This window comes from Schistocerca americana, chromosome 5 (assembly GCF_021461395.2).
Source record: "Schistocerca americana isolate TAMUIC-IGC-003095 chromosome 5, iqSchAmer2.1, whole genome shotgun sequence".
Lineage (NCBI taxonomy): Eukaryota > Metazoa > Arthropoda > Insecta > Orthoptera > Acrididae > Schistocerca > Schistocerca americana.
In genome coordinates this window covers 38,884,956-38,907,912 of record NC_060123.1, presented here as the reverse complement: position 1 = coordinate 38,907,912, position 22,957 = coordinate 38,884,956, and the positions used below count along the sequence as shown (strand labels likewise).

At 43.6% G+C, this 22,957-nt stretch overlaps 1 protein-coding gene across 2 annotated transcripts in view; it reads right to left on the bottom strand.

The window, feature by feature from the left end:
* LOC124615597 (synaptic vesicle membrane protein VAT-1 homolog-like) overlaps nucleotides 1-22,957 on the bottom strand; it is a 159,128-nt gene that overhangs the window by 8,676 nt on the left and 127,495 nt on the right. For both annotated transcript variants that reach the window (XM_047143586.1, XM_047143585.1), the window contains exons 2-3: nucleotides 7,467-7,596; nucleotides 7,064-7,279 (exon numbers count right to left, since the gene is read on the bottom strand). In XM_047143586.1, the coding sequence (XP_046999542.1) occupies nucleotides 7,064-7,279; nucleotides 7,467-7,596 (346 nt within the window). The remainder of the gene's footprint in view (nucleotides 1-7,063; nucleotides 7,280-7,466; nucleotides 7,597-22,957) is intronic.

The following is a 22,957-nucleotide window of genomic DNA, read 5'->3' as shown; positions in this document are numbered from 1 at the left end:
AAGACAATACCGGAAGATGGTTCCAATTTGTGGAAGATAAGGGAGAAAGGTGATATTTACAGGTGTTTAATATGTCATCTGGAGTGAGTGACTCACATGAATTTTTTTTTTTTTTTTTGAATATAGAGACCTTTAGAACTGTGTGCCTGCAGATTGGAATGCTATTTGACACTTCTTATTTTCTGGTTATCTAAAGAAGTATTGTTGTCTTGGATGTGCACTCATGCTTTGCAGACAGGAGCATCCGATTGCAATCGGATAACTAGCTACAGGTGGTGTTTAATGGGGGGCGAGATCTAACAGAAGATAATAAATTACATTTATTTTCATGGAAACAATGTTTTGTGTCTTTTGAGCAACTGACCAAATTGCATTCTGTTTCGTGGAAATTGACCGAAGTTACTAGGAGCTAGCTGAAGGCTAGTGTATGAACTGTTAATGGCATGTTTTTCAGCTGAGAGACCATATCTCAGGATCTCTCTGAAAATAGATTGCTACACAAAAATTAGTGGTATAGGAGAACTGACAATTTTAGCTATCTCAGATTAAAGTAAGGCTGAGTACCCTAATAGAGAAAAAGACTGAAGGGGGCTATCAGACTAAACAGTGAGGTCATCAGTCTTGCAATTCCAAAGTTACTTGTGTAAGAGAGGGTTCATTATATGTGAATGGATCCTGTCAGAGGGGGGTCAAACTATAAAGTGGGGAAGTTACAACACAGTAGAAGGCATGACCGGGTAGACCAAATCTAAAAATGAGAAAGAACGCAGGGAGAAAAGAATGGTCTTCACACAGATGAGTGGTCATGGGTCCCAGACCTAGAAGATACAAAGAGCGGTCCCAACCACAACCACCCTGCCCTTGCTCTAGGATTTTTTTTTTTTTTTGGTAGGGTTTAAGGGCGCTCAACTGCTGAGGTCATTAGCGCCCAGTCACTGGTGTTAGAGCACAAGGAACCTGCTAAAACTCAAGGGGATGGGGGGACATCAAAAGGACCTGACAAAGATGCAGATGAAATAAGTAAAAAGGTTAAATGTCTTTGGTCAAGCCAGTTAAAGTTATAAAACGCAGAAGACGAGCAGCTGCTCGAGCGTCATCAGCTAAAACATCCGGTAAGGTAGATGGCAGGGACAGGACAACACGAAATTGACTAAAACGGGGACACGACAATAAAACATGGCGCACCGTTAATGCCTGACCACAAGGGCACTGCGGGGCTGGGTCACCAGAGAGCAGGTAGCAGTGGCTAAACCGGCAATGCCCAATCCGCAACCTGGTCAGAAGGACCTCCTCGCGCCGAGATGGTCGGGAGGAAGTTGTCCAAGCAGTTGGGAGCGGTTTTACTGCCTGGAGCTTGTTTCCTTGGAGGGATGACCAAGCATCCCACCACAAGGACACAAGCCTCTTACATACATCCCCACAAACGTCAGATGACGGGACACAATGGGAGGCTGGCCGAGGCTGGAGGACTGCAGCCTTGGCTGCAGCATCCGCAGCCTCATTCCCAGGCACTCCTACATGTCCGGGGACCCACAGAAAGCTGACAGAACCGCCATTATCAGCGAAAGATGCTCTAGGAGTAAAGCCAAACCTTATAACTGAAAATAAAAACCACTTTCATTTAGGAAACTGAGGGTCAGTTCAACTGTCCATGAATCATCATCTAATGTTGAGGACAAAGAATCTGGAAGACTGTACTTACTGTGAAGGGCCAAAAGAAGAGGACATTCCACCAGTGTATGGGATACAGTCAGTCTGGCTCCACAGCTACATTGTGGGGGTGGCCCATTACATAAGAGGAAACAGTCGGCAAGGCGAATGTGTAGACAACACGAAACAGTGGACTACTACTGAGAGGAGCAGAAGGAAGAGCACCAGACTGCAGTAGTCTTTGATTGTACACATTTTATTACTGAGCAGTAGTGAACTAGATGGCATTCCACTTTTGGGCAGAGAGAGATTTGATGTGGACCCATGTATCTGCACCTGGAATCATGACATGGAACGGGGGGTAAGTACCTGCCTCAAGTCTGTCAGCCAGTTTATTCCCTGGGATTCCCCACATGATTTGGGATGCAGAAAAAGGCAACTGAGCAGGCAGCATGGCCAATGGCCTAGAGATGGTTGTAGATATCAGTGACCAAAGGTTGAGTAGAGTAGAGTAGCAAAGATCTGTAGCCTGCAAGCTGCTCATTGAGTTTGTACTTATCAAAACACTGAGGGGAGGCCGGAGTAACAAAATGGAGGGCCCTGTCAATGGCTAGCAGCTCTGCTGTGAACACACTACATCATTCCAGCAGTAAATCGTGTTCATGCCAGTAGGAGATGTAGAAGTATATCCCGCCTCATATCATTTTAGAACCACCAGTGTAGAAGATTGAAGCACCCTAGAACTCTTCAAGGATGGAGCACACAAGGTGCCAAAAGAGGCCAATCAGCAATCCCACACAAGGGCAGGTGCTAGGAGGGAGTTGTCCCTTGTTTACAAAGAGGACAGGGTGCACGGGATGGCCAGGCAATCATCGAATGTCTATGGCATAAGAAACCAGGACTTGGCTCCATTGTATTTGTAGATGGGAAATCCCCACTTCCGTGAGGAGACTCAACGGGACTTATGTGCAAGGCACTGATCGACACACACCCCCCACAAGGGTGAACAGGGTCAAATAGTTCAGAGTGGAAAGACCCACCTAGCCATAAACCTGACAATCACAGTCTAGTCTAGACAAAACCAGAGCATGGGAAAGATGGAGAATAGCATGGTCTGCACGCCAAGATGTGTGGGCCAGGAGGCAGAGAGCATCAAGCTTCCACATGCAGGTAGTCTTCAGGTGGTCAATAAGGGGCAGCCATATCAGCTTTTTATCCAAATTAAAGCCCAATAAATGGGATTGTGCTACAACATCCAGACACTGGTCACCTAAATGAAGTTCTGGATCGGGGTGCAGTGTGGGTCAAAGCAGAAATGCATAACCCGCATTTTGGAGGGAGAATACTGGAAGCCATTTGAGAGTGCCCAAACAGAGGCCCGTCAGATGGTGCCTTTGAGCTGGCATTCAGCAGATTCTACCTAGTGGGAGCTGCACCAGATGCCAAAATCTGTCAACATACACAGCTAGGGTACCAGATGCCCAACAAATGTTACAGGCACAGTGATGGTGGTCAGGAAAAGTGCGACAACACAGAATCCTGTGCGAGACAATACTCCTGTATCCAAAGGGTGATGAGTGAAGTGGTAACTCGAATCCGCAATATCTGATGGGATAAAAACTCACGGATAAAAATCTGAAGGGGCCACGAAAGCCACAGCTTTGAAGGGTAACTAAAATCTGATGGTGCCAAGCCATATCATATGCCGTATGGAGGTCAAAGAAGACCACGACAAGGTGGTGTCAGTAAAAGACTGTGTGATTTCCGTTTACAATTGGAGTAAATGGTAAGCTGGAGATCATTCTTCCCAGAAGCCACACTGATAAGGGAACAAATGGCCCCGAGATACGAATACCCAGTATAACTGGGAACTGACCATCCTCTTAAGCAGTTTGGAAAGAATGTTTAGTCCGGTTAATTGGGCAATAGCTGTTCAGAGATGCTGAGTTCTTCTGGGCTTAAGTATGGGGACAACTATGCTGTCTCGTCATTGCGAGGGGAAGGCACCTGTGAGCTAAAATGTGGTTGAAGATCCTAAGTAGATGTCTCTGGGCAATGTCCAAGTGTAAGATCATCTGGTTGTGGATAGGGCCATGACATCTTTAGAGGCGAGAGCCTTCAAGAATTCTCCTTCAGTGAAGAATTGATCACAGGATTCAGGTCGGTAGTTGAAATTGGGAGGGGGGGGGGGGGGTCTTCAACTCATTGTTTCTGCTGGAGAAAGGTAGCAAGATAGGAAGAGGGTGCCAATGCTGTTGCAAAGCGTATCATGAGGTGCTATGCAAGGACCTATGGATCAGTACACAAAGCATCTGGCAGGATAAGATCCTGGACATCTGTCACTGATGGTCCAGAAGGCTATGTAGCTTTTATCGAACCTGTGATGAAGAAGCATACATCCCCACGGAGAAAACAGTGTTACCGGCATTCTGTTTTACTCTGCTTAATAAGGTAGTAGCGAGCCTTAGCATGAGGATGCTTTAAAAGCGGTAAGATTTGTCTGGGAAGTGTGTCATAGAAATTGTTGTAGCAACTGTCGGTGGACCTGGAGAGTAACTGCTATGTCCTTGGTCCACCATGGGACCAGTCGACAAGGGGAACCTGTGGATAGAAGCATAGCAGTACCAGTCTCATGATGATTAGCAGAGACATCTTACATGACCGTGCAGTCATGAGATAGAGGTGTCAAAGTGCACAGCAGATGCATATAAAGGCCAATTGACTCGGCAGAATGACAAACATAGGGGCGTGGCGGTGGCAAAGGGGAACAACAGAATTGCTGGAAAGCAATCACTATCACAAAGATCTTTGTGGGGCGACCACTGTAGGGAAGCAACGAAAGGAGAGGAGGAGGAGAGACAGAGCAACAGCAGATAAGGATCCATGAGCACCAAGCCATGCCACTGAAGTGTGTACAGGAACCATCACTGAAGGGGCCCAAATCAAAGTCTGTAATAAGTTGGTCAATTAGAAGACCCCTACCCGTCGAAGTGGCACTCCCCCACAGGGCGTGGTGCGCACTGAAGTCCCTGAGGAGGTGGTATGGGGTTGGGAATTTATGTATTAAGGTAGGCAGGTCAACATATGGAAGTGGCCTACCTGGAGGGAGGTAGACACTGCAGATGGTGATTGCTGGGGTTGTTTGCACTCTTATCGCTATAGCTTCCAGGTTGGTACGAAGGGGAATCCAATCATTGATGACATTGGTGAGAACCAAAGTGCAAATTCCTTCAGATGGTATCCCAGGGCTGGCCTGATTCCAACAGAATGCCCAATAACCATGAAATGCTGGAGAATGGTCGCCACAGAAGTGCACAGACAGAGGAAACAAGTTGTATTCCCGGTAGGTGACAGTAATATCCATTGCAATTCCACTGTATTATTGTGTGGTGAGAATGCGTGTTGGACATAAAGAAGCTGAGGGGAGGTCATGTCACTGGGTCAGTGGTCATCACCATCGAGGGTGGTGTGACATCCATAAGTAAGAAGTTACAGTTATGTTGTGGAGGGGGAGATGGCACCTCCAGGGGAACTTGGGGGGGGGGGGGGGGCGCCACCATGTCTTGTTGTGGACTTATTTCTTTTCCTCATTCGGAGGCTGAGAAGAGTAGAGTACAGAGGGAGAGCAGGCCTACACAAGATATGGAACTGAAAAAGCCTTATGATGCACAGACAGTGCATCCAATGGCCGAGTTGTAGGAGCAGGCCCCATCACTGGCAGGCACTAAAGGAGGGTGCAATTCTTCAGCCAGGGAGGGGGGAGGCACCCAAAGGGGAAGGTGTTGGAACTGCAGGGAAAGGGGAGACAGAGCTGAGGTAAGGAGGTGGTAGGAGGGGGAAATGATGTAACAGGCACAAATAGAAGAAATTGACCCTGGGTGGAGGTGGTCATTTATCTGGCGACTCTCAGCTTAAGACAGACGATCCAGGTACTTTGACTCTGATCTTTTTTTCTTTCTTGTATGGGTGGACAGTGGTGGTCATGAGTGTTGACAAACACACGTGGCAGAACACAGGGGCTTCCCTCATGCAATGGGCAGCCATAGTCACCATACAGAGGGTGGACATATGCCCAAAGCCCAATTACCAAAGTACCTCATGGGTGGTGGGATGGACAGCTTCAGGTCACATCAGTAACACACAACCTTGCTCTTGTCTTTGAGGGCATCTCCCTTGAAAGACAGAACACATGTGCCATTACTGGTGCGGTCATCTTTACGGCCCTTCTACACCTATCTAACAAAATGAACACCCCATCGATTCAGATTAGCCTGGAGTCCCTCACCAGTTTGCAGGATGAGGTTCCTACAAAAATCACTCCCTGGACCATATTCAGTGACTGGCTAAGGATAATAGACACCGGGACATCGCCGAAGTGATCACAAGCATGAAGGTCTGCAGATTGGGCGGCAGAAGCAGCTTTGCTCAACAGGAGGCCTGACTGCATCTTATTGAGAGACCAACAAACGTGTCCTTGATGTTCTCCACAAAAAGCAGTGGCTTTGTGGTGGTGAATGTGTCCGTCTGTCCTAGTACAGACCACATGGTGGGGAAGTGTTCCACCCCAAGATGGCAAACCTGGGTGTAGCCAGGGAAGGGGAGGGGCGGGTGTAGGGTCATATGAAGCAGCATTCAATGATCCAGTGAATTATCCACTACCAATTAAAGAGATGGCCATTTGAGAATGGCTAGATTTTTGCAGTTCGATATACTTCATGCACCAAGCATCCGGCCTGATACCACCCACTCAGATCAGGGGCTTTCCCCATTGGCACCACCCAGCCACAGCAAGGACTGGCAGGTAGAGCGGCCATTGCCAAGAGTTCTGATGCTCTGGGATGACAAGCAACAACTTATTGGCAAGCATGTGGAGCGAACAGCACAAGCATGTGGTGGGAACAGCACAGGTATCAGGGGTCTCAGCCAGATGGGTACATAACAGCCCCTCCACACCAACTGGCTACATTGTTGGTGGCTTAGTGGGGAGGGAGCAGCTATAGCATGGAAGAAAGGAAAAGGGGGGGGGGGGGAGGGAGAGGAATCCACATCATAGATGCTAGGGAGGTAGTTCTTTTCCAAATGGCTCATACTAGAGACAGACAATTTGGAAGTGGAGTTCAGATTCCAAGGGGAGACCAAAATGTCAAAGAGGATAGAAGAGAATAGGCAAGAGGAACAAAACTGCAAGAAATAGAAGGAACCAGGTGGATAGCCAAGACAACATAAATCAGAACACAGAGAGAGGAAGAAGTGAGGATGGGAAGGGAGGGGCACGGTGAAGGAAATGCAGCCCGGGAAGGAAGAGTGCAATAGCTCCGGGCACCACGCACAAACACAGAGAGAGAGAGAGAGAGAGAGAGAGAGAGAGAGAGAGAGAGAGAGAGAGAGACACGTAGTTGCTAGTTCTACTTACCACACCACCACCTGCAGAATGAACCAGCACACTCTTCCCTGGAGCCAATCCACCCAACTCAAATAACAGTACGTAGGCCACTATGTAGTTCATAGCAATGGCTGCAGCATCTAGGTGTGTCATCCCACTTGGAAGAGGGAAAACATACTTTGCTGGTACAGCCACAAGCTCTGCCCATGCTCTGTACTCTGGCAAAGCCACCACACTGTCACCAACCTGTAAGACCAAACCAAGAAGACTTACACTTTACAAAAAATTAAGTATGTGTGAAACATCTTCTGACAAGCTGTAAGAATGAGGCAACCTTTTATTATCTATATACCACTAAGAGGTAGATACAGATGCTGTATATCAAACAGTAACTTATTGTTATTCTGCGGAATTCACTGTATTTTTAACAAACCTTGAATCCTTCCACACCAGGGCCCACTTCCTCAATGTCTCCTGCACACTCAAATCCCAGAATGAAAGGTGTCTTTGGAGGGGAGTCTATGGCACCTTGACGCACCATTAAGTCTTGAAAGTTCAGTCCACTGTAAAAAGAAATGAGTAATACTTCAGTAATTAGCTACAGTCAAATTTTGAGAGTGACAATGTTCTAAGGGACAAATGAACTTTCAGTCCTCTTTGGCTCATAATGGATCCCATGTAGTTTGTGTACCATATGCTGTTTTCTATTAAAAGTTTGAAGTTCAAATTTTTTTTTAAGTGTCTATATAAACATCTAATAATGTGTGTATGAAGTTTGTTGATGACCCTAAGATGATTTTCGTTCGTTTAGTTACATAGTTGAAGATATAATATTCACCTTTTGAGTTACTGAATGTCTTTTCTACTAGCTACCTTCATACAGCTAAAACTACAATTTTTATTGTTGGCTGTAGTAGACAGTAGTGCTTCAACTTCTCAGGTCTTACTTTAAACTGATGCCTGAGATGAGGCTTAAATTTATGTTTAACACATCTGGTGGGTTCGAAATGGGGCTGTTATTCTATTTTCTATTTACCTCTAATTTAATGACCTCACATCCTGCCGTACTTTTGTTTGGTGCATTAAGAATGTGTTCATTAGTTTTACATGTAGGTAACTATTTCTTATTTATAATGCCTTTTTACTATTGTGCAAATTTCCTTGTGAGCTGTACTGTTACATGATGCATCACTGAAGTTTAGGACTAGTTCTCCTTGCAATGATTTTTGTAACATTTGGAAGACATTCCATTAAAGGTTTCCAGTTAGTACGTGTAAGAGCTCAGTCGCCACCTCTTTTCAATTTCATGCCATGCAGGAATAGTTTACTCCAGTTCATTTAGATTAATTTCCTTTTTGGTTGGTTTAATTTGTGATTTATGGTTCAGATTAGCCTCCCATCCCCAGTAGAACAGCTATTTATTTATTATTTACATATCATCTACCTCACAGCTCTTCATGATCTGAGATACCTACATCAATATTTGCCTGCTTTCTGTTTAACTGAAAATTGGCTGCTGTATCATCTAAGGATGGTCAACATTTCGTTAACTCATCGTTTGCATAGTAAAAGTTGAAAAACGTTTTATGTACCGAACTTATTTATATAATTTTAAACGTAATTTCTATTTTAATGTCACCAAATAGTATCACTCTGCAGTTTTATCAGTTTCAAGAGTTTGTGTAAGCTCATTTTCATTGATGTAGAGAATTATTTATAGTTTTGCAAACAATATTGCTGCAGCCTCCAAGTTTGCTTCTATGCAAATAACATTTACGTTTATAACTCCATAATTCCGTTGACAAAAAACTGAGTACAACCCTTTGTTCTGTATTTGTTCTGCAGTAACTCGTTCCCAATTCATATCCATTTTGGATTTACTTTTTCAATGGACGGCCAGTGTTCGTTAATTTGGAGCACCCTACAGTTAATGTTTTGTAACTAATGTTGCAGTTCCAATAGCTTATTTTTTAAGATCTTGTGTTCACGCGCAAGAACGTCAGTTTCTCCTCGCAAATGGGAGATAATCGGCAGACTACAAGACCGTCAATTACACAAAGTACTTGAGTTTTTAATGGTTCCGGGAAACGGGAAATGACCTCCTCCTGCAAAATCTGTTATGTCTAGGCAGGGTTCAGCTCACAGTTGAGTCGGTCCACATCTGTTTTCGTGGCTGATTTATTATATAGCAATAGTGTCATGTTTACAGTGTTGTTTCTCCATGCTCCGTTTCATGTAGCAGTATCTATTTATGCTTCTGTTTCGTGGCCACTGTAATTCAGATAGAGGCCATGTCTTTAATAGCATTCCGTGTTTAGGATACTTACAGATATAGGTATTGCACAACAGGTTCTGCATCAAGTTTGTTCTCGTATTTATGTTTTGCCGAAACAAGCTGAGTGCCCTGGCTTGTAATGTATGTAGATAAAAATGGTAAATGTAGCAACATGGGACTCGGCCGTTTGTGAGCTGACAAATACAAGCTATTCAAATCACCAAGTGGAAGTGGTTTTTCTTTTTGTCTTTTTTGTAGAGACGATGAAGTTACTTCTTAGAATGTTTGAAAAAAAAAGAACAAATCTTTTAGCCCACGGTACTGCAGAACTCAGTTGAAGAAACTGTGGTCTACACCTCTGAGGTGTCAGAAGATAGCTCAAGTCGAAATATTTGCCGGCCGTTGTGGCCGAGTGGTTCTAGGCGCTTCAGTCCGGAACCGCGCGACTGCTACGGTCGCAGGCTCGAATCCTGCCTCGGGCATGGATGCGTGTGATGTCCTTAGGTTATTAAGCCTCAGTAGTTTTGGAAGTTCTAGGGGACTGATGACCTCAGATGTTAAGTCCCAAAGTGCTCAGAGCCATTTGAACCATTTCGAAATATTTCGTGGAGGAGACAAACGGCAAGCTGGATTGACCAATCTTTTACACTGCAGGTGTACTAGTATATTGCTCAAACCAGCTGGCAATGTTATCTGCCACGATAGCGCCAACACCAGTTACAAGATAATTGCCACCGGCGGGTAACCTGCGCACTTTCTACGGGGACTGCCGCGCGTAACGCTAATTTCTAGCCGGTTCCATCATCTCCAGAAGCATGTTGAACTTTAATTTACGTTACCGGTATTCGTTTTTTTCGAAACGGAGTCTTGAGAGATTGGTTTCTTACTTTCCTGTGCATTTCGGTTAATTTCGTCTGGAGCACAAGCTGAGCAGAACCACAGTGAGTTTGAGTCCCAAATTGCTAAAAGTTTTCTATGACAGAGACCGGGGCAATACCGAAACACACCAAGCTATACTGACACCACCCGTTTCCTCAGTTGAGTAGCGCCAAAAGATGGATACAGTGCTGTATTATATCGCACTGTGCTGGAATTAGGGCGTAGAAGCTTAGAGGTTTTTTAGACGACACGAGTGGCTAAACATCTGAAATGCCTCTGGTATTCGGTTCAGATCGGAAAGCCATCACGTGATTCCCAGACTCGTGTGATGCTATCGGTCTTCACCGACAAATTTACGTAGGAGTTGTTAAGGATTCGATCGCAGCTAAGTATTTGCGACAAGCAAGCCTACACACCGAGGTGAAAAAAAGTCGTGGGATAGCTCCCAATATTGTGTCCGATCTCCTTAGTCCTGCGTAGTGCAGCAACTTGACGGGGCATGGACTCTAGTTTGAAGTGCGCAACAGAAACATTGAGCCACGCTGCCTCTATAGCTGTCCATAACTGCTATTGTGTTTCCGGTGCAGGATTTTGTGCGCTAACTGAGCTTTCAATTATGTCCCAAAAACATTCGATAAGATTCATCGGGCGATCTGGTTGGTCAAACTATTCGCTCGACTAGTTCAAAATTTTCTTCAAACCAGTCACTAACAACTGTGGCCAGTGACATGGCGCATTAACATCCAAAAAAGTTCCATGGTTGTTTGGAAACATGAAGTCTGAATGGCTGCTAATGGCCTCCATGTAGCCGAACATGACCATTTCCAGTCAATGAGAGGTTCAGTTGGACCAAATGACCCAGGCCACTCCATGTAAACACAGCCCATACCATTATGGAACCAACAACAACTTGCACAGTGCCTTTTTGACGACTAGGGTCCCTGACTTGGTACGGTTGGTATGGCGCAGACCCTACGATCAGCTTACCAACTGAGAACGGGACTCGTTTGAGCAGGCCACGGTTTTCCACTAGTCTAGGGTCCAATCGCTATTGGCTAAGAGCCCAGGAAGAGCGGCGCCCATGATTTACTGCTAGCAAAGGCACTCACGTCGGTCGTCTGCTGCCACAGCCCAATAACGTCAAATTTCGCGCACTGCCCTAACGGATGCGTTCGTCATATATCCGCACTGATTTTTGCGTTTATTTCACGCAGTGTTGCTGAACTGTTAACACTGGCAATTCTGCACAAACGCTGCTGCTCTTTGTCGTTAAGTGAAGTCGTCGGCCATTGAGTTGTCCGTGGAGAGACGCAATGCCTGGAATTTGGTATTCTCGCTCTTGCCACTGTGGATTGCGGAGTATTTAATTCCCTAACAATTTCCGAGCTGGAACGTCCCATGCGCCTAGCTCCATCTACCATTCCGCGTTCGATGTCTTAATTCCCACCCGGCCGCTGTGGCCGAGCGGTTCTAGGTGTTTCAGTCCGGAATCGCGCAGCTGCTACGGTCGCAGGTTCGAATCCTGCCTCGGGCATGGATGTTTGTGATGTCCTTAGGTTAGTTAGGTTTAAGTAGTTCTACGTCTAGGGGGACTGATGACCTCAGATGTTGAGTCCCATATGCTTAGAACCATTTGAACCATTTCTTAATTCCCGTCTAAACCTTTAACATTAGTCACCCGAGTACATATCACAGCTCCACCGTGAACTGCCCTTTTATACCTTGTGTACGCGGTACTACCACCATATTATAATATCGGTATCGTATGACTTGTCATTCCAGTGGAAATATCACTGCTATTTGTTTCATTCGTTGCTATTTAAGTTATGCTCTTAGGTCTTCCCTAAACACACTATCGGAAATCGCGACGTATTCTGAAAAAATGATGAAGTATTTGCGACATGAAGGAATATAAATGTCACTGCTGGTTGTTTCACTCGCAGCAATTTCATCTTTAGTGTTTTAACCAGCCTGAGGTCACGAATTTAAAGGAACTCTTGAGAGCACGCTCTTACATGCAAATAACATCTAATATTGCAGAACATAGTTCTGTTACATGTATAAAATATTGCATTTGTATCGTTGAAGAAAAAAAACTAGCGTATACCTATATACGAACCCACTTTCTTGGATTCTACAACGACAAATCTTTAACCGCAGGACCACAGCAGTTGCATAGGGATAATACTTTGAATCTGTCTTTAATTTTCTTAGCACTTTTACAGACGATATATCATTACTTGACATTTAATTATAACAAATCGCATGTAGAGTTTTAAACCTTAATTTTGCTTTTGCCTTAAAATGACGTAATGTCAGAACACACATGAAATGGTAACAATCGGAATATGATGAACAAAATATAGCAGCCCAAACGTCGCGAGCGAGTGAATCGCCCGACTCCTTTCCAATTTCAGCCCAATGCCAGATGCACTTCCAAATCTTAGTCACTCGTGTAAACATTCATCGCTGTGGAAGTGCACCTACATTCACTTACATAAAACTAAAAATTTTAGGAATTGGATGTGGTTTAATACTTGTACGCGATGTAAGTGAACTGAAAATTACAAAATTTTTCATTCCTTTCATTACTCAAAAAGTGATTTCGAGGTTTTCGAGTAGATATAAAGGTTTGACTTAAACGGAAACTGTAAACACACTTCTGGTAGAGAGCCTGCGCTTCGCCCCTGCTTCATAGCCGGCAGCCGCTGCCTCATGGGGCAGCCCAGACAGCATAGAGCGTAATTTCCGTCTATCGATACGACACCGCATGGGCATACGTCCGCTCGCTCCGACCTGCCTACGCGGCAGTCGCCCGTAACAGTGACTTGTATTCTCAAAAAGAAATATAACACCTTTACTGACAGACCAAACTGCAAGGATTTTCGTATTTAGTCCCCAATTCTAAGGCAAACTGAAACAGGACAGTTTTTGAAAACTTTTCATTGCCCTTTCGCTTTACAAATAGCTAGAAAGAGGGCTAACTCAGCCGCAAATTCAGTATACTGACTGACAGGGATTCCATCGGGGCCTGGAGCTTTGTTCAGTTTTAACTATTTCAGCTGCAGCACTGGCGCTAATACTAATTAATTCTTGTTTGCATTGTACGAGGATTAAATTGGAGCAGTTCTCCTGGGCTTTCTTTTGTAAAGGAACATTTAAAAAGTTAAGCATTTCAGCTTTTGCATTACTACCCTTAATTTTAGTTCCTGTCTCATTCACTAGAGACTGGACACTGTCTTTGTGCCACTAACAGCCTTCAGCCTATATACGACCAGAATTTCTTTGAATTTTGTGAAATGTCATTGACAATATTCTGCTACGGTAGTCACTGAAGGCATTCATTCACGCATTGCTCTTGACAGCCAAATGCGTTCCATTCAGCATCTATCTATAGCCCTAAGTTTTGTTTCACACTTTTTATGCAGTGATCTCCGTTTCTTTCGAAGTTTGTTTACGGTGACTAAACCAGGAGGTTCCCTCTCATTATGAACCGTTGTACTAGCGCATATCTATCCAGTGCGTAATCAACTGTTCTTTTAAACTTGAGCTAGACTTTCTCTACATGCTTCTGACGTATGCTGGAAGTTTCAAGTTCTTCACACAGATAAGACACTACAAATTTTTTTACCTAGTTTACTGAAAATATATAACTTTCTGCTTGTTTTAGATTCAGATTCTTTATTGGTCATTTAGCATTATTACATGCAATAGACTTCGTCAGTTCACTTAACCTATTAATTTTACAAAATAAATTTTTACATATTTAAGTTGATATTGGGCATTTCTAAAAATTCTTCTAATGAATAGAATGGATTAGTTAACAAGAAGTTATGTACATTTTCTTGAAATAATTTGTCAGGCTTGACTGGCGCATTCTTAAACGATTTGTTATATATTTCAGTTGCCATATACTTCCGACTATTGTTAGTTTTAGCTAATCTATTTTGTGGCAACAGTAGATAAGTACAGGTTCTTGTATAGTACTCATGTCTTTGATCTTACACTTAAATTACGTAGTTCAGCAAGTATGTAGTTAACCCTGTCAAGAATATATAAATTAATAACTTAAAATTCTATATTTAATGACCGGTGGTTTACAATATGTTCAGTTATCTACCTTAGCAATTACTCTGATTGCTTTCTTCTGGATCACCATAATTTCATTTATTTTTTTGCCGTTTCCCCAGAGTATTAACAGATACCTTAAAACAGACTGAAAAAAGGCAAAGTACGCAAGTACGCTGTTCTTACGTACTCAAATGTCAAACAACACATCAGTCTCTTCAACAAATATATAACTCTTGACAACCTAATCACTATGTGATCAACATGGGAGTTCCATGTTTGACCGTTGTCAAGTATAATACCTAAAAACCTTGGCTTCTGTTTTTCCATTTTTTTTTAGTCTTTGATAGACTGAACCACATATTCTGGGTCTTTTCCTCGTTTAATAGTAGACCATTTGCATTAAACCTTTGTGCGTTGGTACTCGTTTGTCACAACCGCGTCATGGTAAGGGATACCAGTTTCGATGTGGACATGAAGAGGTGAGGTCCATTTGTTAGAGCCAATAAATTTCCACATGAATCGAGTTTCCGAACTATCTGTTCTTTGTACTTTTCAGAGAAGGCATTTAGAAATGGTTTGCATGTTGTCTTATCACGTCCACCGCTAATGAAACTGTGATTCTGCCAGTTATTTGTTTGATGGTAAAGTCTCCACCGATGAGTAGATTATGTTGGGAGAAAACTTCAGATCACGTGCACGTAAATTCCTCAAAGTTTTCGGGTACTCCAGGAGATGAGTCTAGTGTGCGATAGAATGATCCAATTATTTTATGCCCACCCCTGATAATGAGTTTCGCCAAGACTCGTATGCAGTTTCAGTTTCTGTGTCAGTGGATTTGGGTTTTTGTCTACTGTGACGAACACACTACCTCCATTTCGCGTTAGCCTATCCTTTCGATATACAGTTAAATTTTCCCCAAAAATCTCACTGCTATCAATTTCAGGCTTCAACAACCTTTCGGTACCTAGCAGTATGTGAGCTTCACTCCTTTTCGGCAGCGCTTTGAACTCGCAACAAATTGCCAATTAAGATTTTAATACTCTCACCTGTGGGAGGCATTTTTTTCCCAATCTTACACTGATACTAGTAAAATTTCCATTATCCTTTCCAAAGTAAATTGTGGTGGGCACTCATACACGGAGCTAAAAGTATATCGGACCACAATCATCTCGGCACTGAAATAAACTCTCAAAGTGCTTTTTCACATGAATTACTATCTCTCACTTAAAGTAAGTCAGCTCTCTCCGGAAAACTCGACTCTTAAGTCGACACAAGCAACAGTATCAGCTTGCGACGTTTCTTCTATTCTGTGGAGGGACAAAGTAAAATTGGACGAATCACAGATGAGAAAAAAAAAATCTGTATTTCGGTCACCTAAGATGTTGCGTCGTCTTGAATATACTCACGACAGCTGAGTCCCGGGGGTTAATTATTCCATGTGAATGCGGCATAGTTGCGTGGGGCAGTCTATTCACACTGTTTCCCAGCATTGTACCGATCAGCGGAACATTAATTACAGGAATCTTACTCGCCGAACGCGGCCTTACCGAAAAGTACGAAATATTTTGATCGACACGGATACTATCCCATACTTCAAGCTGCTGGGGCGTAATCATCGAAGACGCCGTGGAAGTTAGAATATATCAACTACAACAACATAGAAGCTGGATTGGCGCTGAGCAGTGCGTGAGAGAGAGAGAGAGAGAGAGAGAGAGAGAGAGAGAGAGAGAGAGAGAGAGCTGATGAGAGAACCCATTTTATTTTGTGCCACAGGATTTGTTTTGGCTCCGTTTAGTGTAGATGGACGGAAAGGACCATTTTGAATGTAGTGTATTTTTTCTGACTTGGATTTAATTTCGGTTGGTAAATTATAATCCCTGCATTCTCCTTACAGGCGAGCGTAACTATTTCAAAACCCTACCCAGGCATTATTTTGTTGACGGTGGATTAGATCGGTTTGTCTTTCTTATCTACGAGATAAGAGATGCTGCTAGCTGGACTTGTTTAGAGGACTATTTTGTAATTTTCGTCTGTTCTTTATGCCCTGGGCTATTTTATGTGGATAGTAACTATACCGAAATTTTTGAAAATAATTATTTTATCCTTTAGTCAGTCGCCAGCATATTGGTACTTAATGTGTTCATTACGATAACCTAGTTCGATGCGTCGGTGTTTTGGACATTACATGTGTGGAGTTGTTGCATAGGACTACGTGCCATATTGTTCGTCGTTAAACGTAATGTTTTTAAAATTTATATTTGGTTTTGTTCCATTTTTGGGGATTGTCGAAATTGTGTGTCTCATAGCATGGCTGACGTTTCCACTACTACAATTCAGTTTAATTGTAACTAGTTATTGCTTCTCAATTTCAGTCCGCCTAATACTATCTCTTGCACTTTTGGCCCACCGGAACCATGTTTCTTATGCGCTCTGCCAATGGATTGCGAAAGGGATAATTCCTACTCGCACCACACTGCTACAACTTTCCTGTTTTACGAAGTACTATTATTTCTTCAAATCGTTGAATGAGCAACAATACCCATTATGTGGTGAAACCTTTCTGAGCGCACCAGTGGAAGTACCGTACAACGTAATGCTAGCTAAACATCAGACGTACTTCATGAGCACAGTTAATGTGGCAATCTTTCACATCTTTCAGTTCGAACACAGCACGGGAGACTAATCTGCACTGTAACGGTTCGAGATTACTATTTTTTCATGTGCACGAGAAACACTACATTGAATTCTTACTTTTGTACTTCGGCGAATTTATCCTGATTTCAACCCGGTCCAGTAAACGTCTTTAAAACTTTTCGCGTAAACAGAAACGGCACTAAATATCTCTTTCTTAGTATGGTGCCTTGAACCATACTGTAATTTTCATTTCACCGTAAATTAACGATGTACAAAACAAACTGAATTAAAAGTGGTCTCATGATGTGATAATGCTATACAGTGTAGGCATTGTACGACAGGTACAGATGCAGACACGACGTTACGTACGTTCATGTCACTGATTGGCTGAGTTTATTCATTGGCAACAAAGAACACGCATGTACCTGCAAAAACACACACACACACACACACACACACACACACACACACACACACAAAACCATTTAAAGTATTTACATTCGTGACATCTCGAAAATAAAATCCCATATCCTTCCAACAACACGATTTAGATCCAGCCAAGAGGAGTTTCACTGGACGCAGAACGTTCGGGCGCCCATCACCTGAATAGAGTTATCGTTGTGCCGCATGCTTTGTAAAATCGTTACCTTTTACGCTAATTAAAAGGTGGTCTAATTAATTGACGCTGGATGCTAATCTGTTCCATCCGTTATTCCTTTACACTGAAGTGGACACCGTATGTCTATAGCCTCGTTCATATCATTGCCTACTCAAATCCCCTTAAGTCCAACTATGTGAAGCGTAGATGTGGACTGTATTCGTCAGGAAACATAGGATAACTTGGGTGTTGTGGCGGCAACGGCGCTAACTGTTGCAGCCGAGTTTTTATGAAGCTCTGCACTGGCCATTAATATTAAGAAAAAGTTTGTCACATCCCGCTGAAACTTAGGGAGAACGTTTCTGGAAAAAAAATTTTATGGCAATAGATTTTATCCACATCCCCAGTGGACCTGGTGACCAGCCTGCTTCTTTAGCGGTATTGCTGAGAATTTATTGCTCCCGAAGCCAAACAATCTGGATAAATCCTAACCCAAATGATGGATATATGCTACATGTAGCTGAACATATTCTGATAAGGAAGTCAAGAAGCAGTGTCTGGCGTTTGGGAAGCAGCTGATCATTGTTAGTGAGTTATGGTTAGCAACAGGCAAACATTTTTCTATATTTACAGCATCCAACTATATTTGTGACTAGGTTGAGGATTTCTTTGTAGGGAGAAAGCAACATGTTATGTTAGATGGGAAGCCTTTGACGTATGTACGAGTAACTTAAGACGTCCCCAGGGAGATATGTTTGCTTACGATCTGTTCAGGTTTTATGTTAATGACCTGCAAAATATTAGTAAACTCACTGTCTGCAAGTATTTAATTCTCTGTTAGAAAGTAGTAGGCAAAAGGAGCTGTACAGTTACCCAACCAGGTCTTCAGAGTGGTGCAAAGATTGGCGACTTGCTTTAAGTGTTCGCTCTCGGAAAACTGTGTCTGCCTACAGATCAGATTGCTTACAAAATAACCCAAACAGGACTCGGGGGTTATTTGAAATATACAATAGAAGGCAGTACAATTGATCACCAGTTGATCGATGGTCAAGTAGCATTAACGTTGAAAAAAAAGTTCGAACCAACAGACTTTTGAAGACGGATGCCGGCTCTCTCGAGAAAGCCTACTGAATACCGGTTCCGTGAAGTTTAAGCGAGGAATCTAGGTATATACTGTAATTTGTGCACGCGGGAAGGAAGGGGGGGGGGGGAGGGAGGTGAAAGCAAAGTTCGTGTAATTGCAGTAAGCAGACACATTTAATCAGTGGTTCTTACAGATCGCATAGGCGAATTAAATATGCAGAAATTAATACGTTGCATAATCGGAAGTACCTTCAGCCATGCACTTGACTGATTTGTAGATTAGATGTAAAAAATAATGAAATGGACATTCGACACACCTATTCCGGGTATGATTGAAGAAATCTTTGCTATCTGCTAAATGTTAAGACACGTTAGGCATAATTTTTTTCGTGCGGCAGATCCAAGTCGCAAGGTAAATTTTTTGTCTGATTTTAGTTAACGTAGGTGTAACCAGCCAGTCAGCTGCTGTGTCATCAAGTGATTATCCGCTTATTCGAGGGCTCGCTCAATAAATAAATGGAACTCTGTCAGTTTCGATTGAAAAAAAATTGCTAAATGTGTAGAACTGTGTGTGTGTGTGTGTGTGTGTGTGTGTGTGTGATCTGTGAGCAACTGCGTGAGCGTGAAGAGGCTGATCGTGACAATTTTTTTTGTCAAACAGTGACAGGCGATGAAACATGGATTCAGTTCGAACTGGGAAGAAAGACAATCCATGAAGTGGCGCCACACCACCTCCCCTCCGGAGGAGGGTTCAATGCCACACCCTCATCTGGTCAAGTCAAGGCGACAGTCTTCTAGGACTCCTAAGGTATTATACTGTTCTCGTCCCTCGCGGTATAACTACCAACTTTGAAGTGTGTTATACTACCCCCAGGAGATTTAAGAACCGATTTCAGTGTGCTCGTCGCCTTAAAAATGCAAACGAATTTCATGAGAGCGTAAGGCCTCGCAGAAGTCTGCTCTCCCGAGAGCAGCTCACAAAACTTCATTGGACTGTTCTTCATCATCCACTATACGGCCTGATTCTCGCACCTTCGACTTACATCTGTTTGTCCCAATGAAGGATGCACTCATTCCGTGGGAAGCAGCACGTGGATGACTGGAGGGGGGGGGGGGGGGGAGGATGATGAGGGAGTTGTTGCAGCAAGACGTTGGCTGCGACGTCGATCAGAGTAGTAACATGTGGGCATACAAGCCCTCGCAGTAAGGTGGCGTAATTATTGAATGCCCCTCGTATCAAAAGTGATCACTAATTATTTAAAGATACGTGATGTAGTTTTATAGACACTGCACGCCTCTATTATTTTGTGTTTAATGCGGAGTTAATGTAGTTTTGCGCAGAAGTCGTGCATATTTCGATTATCATTTCTACCAATGAATTCGGCCTGTTGGTAACGGTTTCTGTACGTCTGAAGGAGGACGTAGACTTTCTAACTACTGTACCCAGGCCAGGATTCGAACCAGGAACTCCTGGTCACTAGGCAGATGCGCTAACCATTACTCCAGACTGGCCCCGTGGCTTTGTACAACAGCACAGACTAACCTAGCACGCCTCCCTCCCAGTTCAAATTCCCAGTCATGACTCAGACCAATTGCTACTCCCGCTGAAGTAACAACGTTGCGGAGTCTCTCCAACTGTATTGGAATAGAACATCAGCATCCAACGAGTTTCTAGGGAGTACTAAGTGGATTGAAGCATGAACGGGAATTTGGATTGAGGAGGGAGGCGTACTAGGGTAGTCTGCGCAAAACCTCTGTGCCAGGGTGGCGTAGTGGTTAGCGCATCTACCTATTGATGAGACCCTGGTTCGAATCCAGGCCTTTATACATTTTCATTTTTCACCACACACACACACACACACACACACACACACACACACACACACACACGCGCGCGCGCACGCGCGCGCGCGAGAGAGAGAGAGAGAGAGAGAGAGAGATACTTGCTAAGGTCTTTGGAACCAAGTAATTTAATTGTATCGGCAGTGTTGCGCTCGGAGCAGTGAGTCACGCGCACGCGGCCGCTCTCGTTCTTGTGCATCGGCATGCCACCGTCACGCGGCCATGAGCTGTCCGCGACTTCCACCGCTTACTGGGCGGTCCAGCCATTTGCATGACATCTGCGCCCCCGCTGACAAGCCAACTGCCGACGCCATCCAGCAGCCCTCGCGGCGTGTCGTGCATACAAGACAGCCGCACACGCGATCCCAATGAGCGCCGCCACTAGTAACCAGTCGATGGAAGTGTCAGGAGGAACTGTTGCCAACCTCATTGCACATTTACACACTTTTGCCAACGTATGGCGTGTACCGTAAGGAACAGTTTGCCTCCATAATTTTACCTCCTATTCTGAATACAGCTAGTACGCAGGGGAGACTGGGTATTCTGAAGTATCGTATGTCGCATATTAAACATGGGTTTCGTTGTCTCTCATTACAGATTTCTGAGGCCCGTATCATCAAAGAATTTGTGGTAAAATGTACCGCTACACAATCATATCAGACTGCTAACTAAAACCTGTAACTAAACTCAATTTATATCTGAATTTCTGTAGCCAACTTCAGATTTCAAAATCTTGTTGCTTCCACAGTGCTGAAATAATCTGGGACGTAGGACAGTAAATATTCTATATTAAGACAATTTATTCCTCATACAAAACTTATCCCAAGGATTAATTTCTGAAAGGAGAAAGGGTTTACCGCCTTGTAAAGGATCATCAGTATCTTACGATATAACTCTTCCCGCACAGTTTAGGACACTAGCTCCCTGTGACGTGGACAACATGTTTTTATATATCCTATAGAGGGTGTACACGCCCCAGGATAAACGGAAAATGAAGAGAAACGCGGGAATTTTTTCTTGTCCGCGTATACACACTGCCATAAACCTGTTTATAATTCACAATAGAGAACTTCTGGAGTGTGACACTAAAAACTGTCGAATGGCATGTTACGCACTGATACTACGTTATGTCATGCAGGTAGCCACGTTTTTCTGTAAGGCATTTATCTTAACTTTTTAAAAAACAAGAACTTAAAGCTAGAACTTAAACAGCCGATTTTTAATATAATTCAGCCCGAAAAACGAACTTTCTCCTGCAGAAACTAATAGTAATGTTCAAGTGGTGGTGCATGGAACAGATCGTTGATGTCTCAGACGCTCTTACTTGAACGGCAAGTCGTGAGGACTGTGTGGCTCAATGTGAGATTCGGTAGACCGAAGAACTTAGTGAATGTGTGTGGCAATCAAATGTTCAGAAAATGAAGGACAGAAGTGTTCAATCGGCATGACACGTGCCTTGCTTGACTGAACCAAAATGGTGCTAGTGGGAAGACGCTGACCAATACTACCTTTGTCAGATTTAGGAAGCGATACCTGGTGGAAATCGTGAAACACCTGTGCTTTCAGTTCAATGCTCAGATGTGAAACAATTGAATAGTTTAGACATCAGAAGCGGAGGTAGACGCCTGCAAGGCGCTACTCCAGCAGTCAAAGTGTCTCGTATACGGAGATGAAGGCGTTAAGTTCCTTTCGTACTGGCCAGTGAACTTAAATGCATTCAAGAAGTCGTAACTAATACTTTATTCTGACTGATATTAGTCTAGTATGAACGTCAAGCTGGACATTGATTTGGGGGTTGAGTGGGTGTCAGACATCAAATGAAGCCGCTCCGTTAGATTCTCTAATTTCCGATTTACTTCCGATTTACAGTGACACCCCGCTTGACGATTTGTACACGAAAGATATGAATCAGCACCATGGTTCGGATCTCGCGTTAACCCATTGGCTCTCTCCGACGCTGATTCTTGAGTAGCTGGCCAATTACGAAGTCCGATCACATGCAAGTAGACGTTGACTGTTTCGTCTTTTGTGACCGCAACAGTACGCCAAATGAACTTTAACACCTCGAATACGTAACATTCCTTATTATCCAAGTATACGCAGAAATGAACATTTAGAACGAGTCAAAATTGTCAGCTAGAACGAAGATCCTGATACCAAATAAAACCGAGGGTACGCAGAGAGCTGAACTTGTCACTTTTTCCTCTCCATACCTTCCAAAGTACTTTCATACCCGATCACTACTATCTACTTTCAAATGGGGACGCTCAAATGAGCGCAGCTATTTAACTAAGATCGTAGACCCGCAAGGTGCTTGAGTGCGCCTATACAAATTCGACAGCCATAGACGTCACTGACAATCTACTACTGCTCTGCTCCCACAGAAGAGACTGGCAGAGGACTATTTTTATTGTAAGACTTAAGATTTCCTGTTCTATTCGCAGATAGGGGACTGCTTTTTCGTCTTTTTGCACGCTGCTGCTGGCTTAATTTTATCTGCACGAATTTACATTGGGTTGGGTACTATCAATTTCTGGCCTGA